At 46.4% G+C, this 7,211-nt stretch overlaps 1 protein-coding gene across 1 annotated transcript; it reads left to right on the forward strand.

The window, feature by feature from the left end:
* Positions 1 to 227: 227 nt before the first annotated feature.
* Positions 228 to 6,994, forward strand: LOC123146972 (auxin response factor 16). Its single transcript, XM_044566227.1, has 13 exons — positions 228 to 756; positions 1,088 to 1,200; positions 1,279 to 1,374; positions 1,481 to 1,537; positions 1,619 to 1,774; positions 1,875 to 1,959; positions 2,344 to 2,434; positions 2,508 to 2,672; positions 2,756 to 2,951; positions 3,168 to 3,306; positions 3,757 to 5,471; positions 6,107 to 6,297; positions 6,400 to 6,994. Exons 1-13 carry the CDS (start codon positions 711 to 713, stop codon positions 6,545 to 6,547), a joined length of 3,198 nt encoding a protein of 1,065 aa, XP_044422162.1. The 5' UTR covers positions 228 to 710; the 3' UTR covers positions 6,548 to 6,994.
* Positions 6,995 to 7,211: the final 217 nt, after the last annotated feature.

Here is a 7,211-nt window from a genome sequence, read left to right on the forward strand (position 1 = left end):
CGTCGCCGTCGTCTCTCCCCGCAGTCCGCACCGCCACGCGCCTCCCTCCCTCCCCTCGCAAGCAGTCCTGGCGACCCGCGGCTGATTTTTCTATCTCCCTCTCTCGCTTCGCTTCGTCCGCTCCTGCCGCTGCCGCGGCGCCAGCGCCCCACCACGCCGCCCCGCGCGCCGCGCCCCGCACACCATTTTTTAAACCCCCCTTGTCTCCCTCCACTGGCCTCCCCCCTCCCCCCCCCCCCCCCCCCCCCTCGCTTCCCATCCCGGCCTCCGCTCGTGGCCTGCCTCCCTCCTCCCACAACCGTGTCCTCCTGGCCGTGCCAAAGCACCCGCGCCCCCACCCACGCGCTTTCGCCGGAGCCCCCAAGCGCGCGCCGCCGGGAGGACGACGAGCACCTGGTACTCGGGGAGCCGGAAGCTGGCCAGCAGCGCTAGCCCGGGGCCGCGTGCTGCATGCGCGGAGGCGCCGCGGCCGAGCTGCAGGGCGACGGCGGAGAATCTCTCTCGCTTTACGCGGCGGGCGTGCGGCTCGCTCCTCGCCTGATCGCGGATTTTATACTCGCCGCCGCCGCCTCGTGCGGCCTGCCGTAGCTGGAAAGGCGCCCGTGCGCCCTCCGAGCTACTGGGCCAGCTGATAAAAAGGCGGAGGAGCGACAAGCGGAGGCGGATATTCGCGTATCGGAAGGCCAGATTTGGATCGGGATCTCGCTGGGATGAAGGACCAGGAATCGGCCGGCGTCTCGCCCGGCCCGCCGGAGGGTGCGAATCTCCTCCTCTGCCCATGCTTACTCACTCTACTACTTCATTAATGAACACTCTAATCCCCCTCAAGGATACACGCCAATTAGTACTAGTACCAGCTTAAGCATCTCTGCATTTGCTAAGTTCATTCATGGCCATTGCTGTTGATGCACCGTGCACCCAGACTCAGCTGTAGCGGTTGGTTGCAACTGATTTCTGTTACATCCTGCGCAAGATTTGTACTTTTCTGCATGACCTTCCTATGAATGTTTGCAAGATAAGCATGTACTACTATAATCGTCTGATGGATGCACTGTAAGTAACCACTGGGCGCGCGTTTGCGAAGCAGGGGAGAAGAAGGCCATCAACTCGGAGCTGTGGCATGCCTGTTCCGGGCCTCTGGTGGCGATGCCGCCGGTGGGCAGCCTTGTCGTCTACTTTCCACAGGGCCACAGCGAGCAGGTGCGTCATTTATCTCTCAACTGCAGGTGAAAATTCCCCTTCTCGAGCGCCCTACTGAAAGTCCCCCTTCTTGGGCAGGTCGCCGCTTCGATGCACAAGGAGGTGGACATCATCCCCAATTACCCGTCTCTTCCTTCTAAGCTCATCTGCAAGCTTCTGAGCCTCACCCTACATGTATGTGTTTATTTTCCCCCCTTTTCTACTGGGGTTGCAGTGTAACAGTTTGCCTTTTGTTTCTCCTCCCGTTTTCCTGATTGGGCACACATATTTGTTTGCACAGGCAGATTCTGAAACGGACGAAGTTTATGCTCAGATGACGCTTCAGCCTGTTAACAAAGTAAGTTAGCGGATTTCTTGATTTCCCGTGCCATGTGTTCTCTTTGAAAATTCTCATAACATCTCTGCATATGCATGTCAGTATGACCGGGACGCAATGCTGGCATCTGAACTGGGTCTGAAGCAAAACAAGCAGCCGGTGGAGTTCTTTTGCAAGACACTGACGGCGAGCGACACAAGTACTCATGGTGGATTCTCGGTGCCACGTCGTGCGGCGGAAAAAATATTCCCACCGCTAGTAAGAATAATTACCTCATAACCTTGAAATAACTTAGATTAAAGTATGAATTTATCAGATTTAGTAAGTACCTGCCTTACCAGGGTAACATGTTCGATAGGACTTTACGATGCAACCACCCGCTCAAGAGCTGATGGCCAAGGATCTTCATGACATTCCATGGAAATTCCGACACATTTTTCGAGGTATGTATGCATTTATTGTTAAATAAAAGTTGATAAGCAGTTACCTGCCATATTGTTGTGGAGCAACTACTTATGTTTAGCCATATTTTTACAGTTAGTGGGTACAGTATCCCGTGCAAACCCGATCTTTTTGAAATTTCACATTTTAACCGAACTTACAAATTGTAGCTTTCTAGTGCTACAGTTAGTGGGCACAATTTCATTTTGAAAACTTTCCTGTTGATTTTCATGGACTTAGTCACCAGTTTGCATTTTTGCCAGATATGTCCTATTAGCGTTCTTTTTCTTGGAACTTTAAGGCAGTCTTTGCACTGGGACATGTTGGTTGGTCAATCAACAACATCGTGTACTTATCCCTCTACTTTTCTGCACATGCACATGCAGGTCAACCAAAGAGACACCTTTTGACAACTGGTTGGAGTGTCTTTGTCAGTACAAAAAGGCTTTTAGCTGGTGATTCAGTTCTGTTTATAAGGTAGTGTCATCAAATTCCGAGTTTAAATGGCAGAGCTCTTAAACTATTTACAAGGAATAAGCTTCTTTTTCAGGGATGAGAAATCTCAGCTTCTCTTAGGCATACGGCGTGCTACAAGACCTCAGCCAGCTTTATCATCATCAGTTTTATCGAGCGACAGCATGCACATTGGGATTCTAGCAGCAGCAGCCCACGCCGCCGCAAACAGTAGTCCTTTTACTATTTTCTACAATCCAAGGTAGTGTAGTTGTTACTTAATATCCCGCATGCAGACACTGTTGCTATCCAGCACAATAAACTCATAACATTTGTTTTGGATAGGGCGAGCCCATCAGAATTTGTCATCCCTTTAGCAAAATATAACAAGGCTCTGTATACACAAGTTTCTCTCGGGATGCGGTTCAGGATGCTGTTTGAGACTGAGGATTCGGGGGTCCGAAGGTACATGGGCACGATCACGGGTATTGGTGACTTGGATCCGGTGCGGTGGAAGAATTCTCATTGGCGTAACCTTCAGGTGTGCCGCTGGTCTCATTTTCAGTTCTGCAGCGTTTTCATATCCCATATCACCCAGCTGTGTTTAGTAAGAAAACATCTCCATCAAATAGTCAGCTTACATTTACACAAGTCAACCCTGACACTGAGCAAATATTATAGATACCAATAATCTGATACAAACAAACGTAAATGATATTTGCGCTTCTCCTGACTTGATCTCCTTTTTCCAAGATAGGTTGGCTGGGATGAATCAACTGCATCTGAGAGGCGCACTCGTGTTTCGATATGGGAGATCGAACCAGTTGCCACACCTTTTTATATTTGTCCACCACCATTTTTCAGGCCAAAACTTCCTAAGCAGCCAGGAATGCCAGGTGCAGATACTTCTGCTTATTGAGTTCTATGTATGGTAGTATGGTTTAGGAACAGTACATTTTTGTTTTTCGTAATCTCAACCTTTGGGCGTTTCAGCCTTTTAATCCTGTTATCATTCTATTTTTGTTGCATTCATAAACTGGTATTTAGGACATCGCAAACTTAAGTTCTATAAATATGGGAAGGTCTTTTCCTGAATATGGTACTTCTTGCATGTGTATAATAAACTCTACTCATGAATTAACAGCAAGAAGTGTGGAGTATTCGTTGAATTATAAATATAAGTTGAATAAACATACTGACTTATATTTCAATCATATGGTTCCTCTTGCTTGTATGGTCATTATGTGAAGTTCTTGCTTTTAATACATATGCTGAAGTTAACTTCTTGATCAGTTTTAAGCACTTTTCTGAAGATATATAACTTGCAAACTTAATATATTTTGCAGATGATGAAGGCGAGGTTGATAGTGCTTTCAAAAGAGCCATGCCATGGCTTGGTGATGACTTTGCCCTAAAAGATGTCCAAAGTCAATTATTTCCAGGCCTGAGCTTAGTTCAATGGATGGCTATGCAGCAGAATCCTCAGATGCTACCAGCTGGTGCCCCAGCTGTGCAGGCGCCGTACTTGAACTCCAGTGCAATGGCTATGCAGGATGGGATGGGCACTGGCAATGACGACCTGATGAGAAGATTCAATATGCAAAGCCAAAATATTAGTTTACCTAACTCACAGGTTGGCTCAAAAATGGACCACGCCGCAATGGCTCAACATCAACAGCAGTCCCACCAACTACAACAACAGCAGCAGGTCCAGCAATCACAGCAAAGTTCTGCGGTTCAGCAACAGCAAGCCCAATTGCTGCAGCAGAATGCCATTCATCTCCAGCAGCAGCAAGAACATCTCCAGCGTCAGCAGTCACTGCCACAGCAGCAGCAAGAACATCTCCAGAGGCAGCAGTCACAGCCACAGCAGCAGTTGAAGACCGCTGCAAGTATGCCGTCAATGGAGCAGCATAAGCTGAGAGAACAACAGCCCCAAGGTGGACAGGCTGTTTCGCAAGCACAAATGTTGAGCCAGATTTTCCAGCCGTCTTCCTCCCAGCTACAACAGTTGGGTTTACCAAAGTCGCCTACCCAGCGCCCAGGATTTCCAGGTTTACCAACTGCATCTTCTTTGCAGCAGCCAGCTCTGGGCCAGGCACCACAGGTCCAGCAAGCAGCAGAGTATCAGCAGGCCCTTTTACAGAGTCAGCAACAGCAGTTACAACAACTGTCACAACCAGAAATGCAGCTGCAGCTGCTTCAAAAGATTCAGCAGCAAAATATGTTATCTCAACTGAACCCGCAGCATCAGTCCCAGTTGATGCAACAGTTATCTCAGAAAAATCAGGAATATCTCCAGCAACAGATTTTGCAACACCAGCTGAGCGGCTCTGATGCTATGGTCCAGTTCAAACAATCACATCAAACACCTTCAAACAACATCACAGGATCTCTGACGCCCCAGCAGCTTGCAAGGTCTCACTCGGCACTTGCCGAGAGCGAGGATCCGTCAAGCTCAACTGCTCCATCTGCCAATCGTCTTTCTCCAATGAATTCATTGAGCAGAACACACCAAGGGAGCAGAAACTTAACTGACATGACAACATCGCCACATATTGATAACTTACTTCAGGAAATTCAAAGCAAGCCAGATAACCGAAACAAGAATGATCTGCAGAGTAGCAAAGAAACGATTCCAGTACCCAATCGATACCCAGTTTCAGATCAACTGGATGCGTCATCTGCCACGTCCTTTTGTTTAGATGAGAGCCCACGAGAAGGCTTTTCCTTTCCCCCAGTTTGTTTGGACAGCAATGCTCAAGTCGACCCAAGGGATAACTTTCTTATTGCGGAAAATGTGGATTCACTGATGCCGGATGCCCTGTTGTCAAGAGGGATGGGTTCCGGAAAGGATATTTGCAATCTTCCTTCTGGGCAAAGGGATCACAGGGAGGTTGATAATGAGCTATCCTCTGCCGCATTCAGTTCCCAGTCATTTGGTGTGCCTGACATATCCTTCAAGCCTGGATGTTCAGGTGATATTGCTGTTAATGATGGTGGAATGCCAAGCCAAGGGTTGTGGAATAATCAAACACAGCGGATGAGAACTTTCACTAAGGTTGGTACTGTTTACTTATAAGAGTGTTTATCACGGGATACCTACACGTGCACTCTCAAAATTGTGAAGTACCCTGTGAAGTAGTATATTTAATGCACACTGCACACGCCACAACTGATCCTACGTGCCTCTTAACTTGAATATGCGTACTTGATTCTGGATTGGGGATGCTTAGAAATACTTGAAGTTTTTCTTTGTTAGTATTAGTTGGTTTGGATATAGCCCTGCAAATTCATAAAACATGCTGTTTTTCAACTCCTTTGCAAATCCTTTAGCTCTGCAAGGTATTGAAATCTATTTAAATAGGGTCAGGGAGGCTATTATGTAGCCTAAATACCCAATGGTCAATTGGTAGAAACTAATAATCTGAATTTGAAGCATTCCATGGAGGTTGTGTTTGTAAAATTTTCTCCATATCCATATCTATTTTGATCATGATTATCCTGTTTTGCTAGGACTAAACATTATCCTTATGTCCTGGAGCATCATTAACTCCTGTTCCAGTGTCGCATGTGTAAAAGTCCTAACCTAACAATCGAAGCATCCTGAGATCATTATTCACACCCAAGTTATTCTTAATTCCCTATACGAGTAGCATTAATTTTTGTTATGTGCCAAACTATCTTGATTTGAAGGTTCAAAAGCGTGGATCTGTGGGGAGATCAATCGACATCACACGGTATACAAATTATGATGAACTTCGGCATGATCTTGCATGCATGTTTGGTATTCAAGGTCAGCTCGAAGATCCGTACAGAATGGACTGGAAGCTAGTCTATGTTGATCATGAAAACGACATCCTCCTTGTTGGAGATGACCCATGGGAGTAAGTTCTTCCCTTCCACTATCATCTATCAAGTATTATCCGCAACTCTTTCTTAAACCGCCCCACCTCAATCCCTCATGATTCGGAAAACTTTGTCAACAGGGAGTTTGTGAGCTGTGTGAAGAGCATCAAAATATTATCATCTGTTGAAGTGCAACAGATGAGTTTGGATGGCGACCTTGGCGGTATCCCTTCACAAACACAAGCCTGTAGTGCTTCCGATGATGCAAATGCATGGAGAGGATCCTGATGTACATACTAAATTGATGTGCTTCTTACCATTGTTTAAAGGATACCCAGAGGTTGAAGGACCCAATACACAGCTAGTGTTATTCTGAGGTTAGACCTAGAGCCAACTCACTGACAAAATTGATCAAATGCTTCTGGCGAAAGATGTTGAGTGAACCGCCTTATTGCGGAGCTGTTGATGTCTTGTTGTCACTAAAATTCGGTGATCTATCCACATGATCAGATTAGTTTCTTTTTTGGCATACAACTGCTTCGAATTTCATAAGCTACCTGTGTTTACGTGGGATTTGTAGCTATTGTAATCTTACAAGTTGAACAACTATCTGATGTATATATGTGCGATTTATATACCTCCCGATAGTTCCACTACTGAAGTAAAAAGTTGTATTGGCCAGCGAAAACCTGTTCCCGTGTCTAAAGAATTACCACACCTATGTTTTGTTCTCTCCATAGTTGAGAATGTTTGCTTCTCATGCTGTGCTGTTCCTCTATGGACACTGTGCTGGGACCCACTAGTGCTTTTGTTGTATTCGTTTCTCTGGTTATATTGAGGGAGAGAAAAACATTGGGACTGACCTTTGTCTCTGTTTTCTTTGGGAAAAATTACATATATCTATACTGTCTTGAGAAACGAAGCGTTCTCCAACCCTAGCTGCTACACCACG

The sequence above is a fragment of the Triticum aestivum genome, chromosome 7A, assembly GCF_018294505.1.
Source record: "Triticum aestivum cultivar Chinese Spring chromosome 7A, IWGSC CS RefSeq v2.1, whole genome shotgun sequence".
NCBI classification, from domain to species: Eukaryota; Viridiplantae; Streptophyta; class Magnoliopsida; order Poales; family Poaceae; genus Triticum; species Triticum aestivum.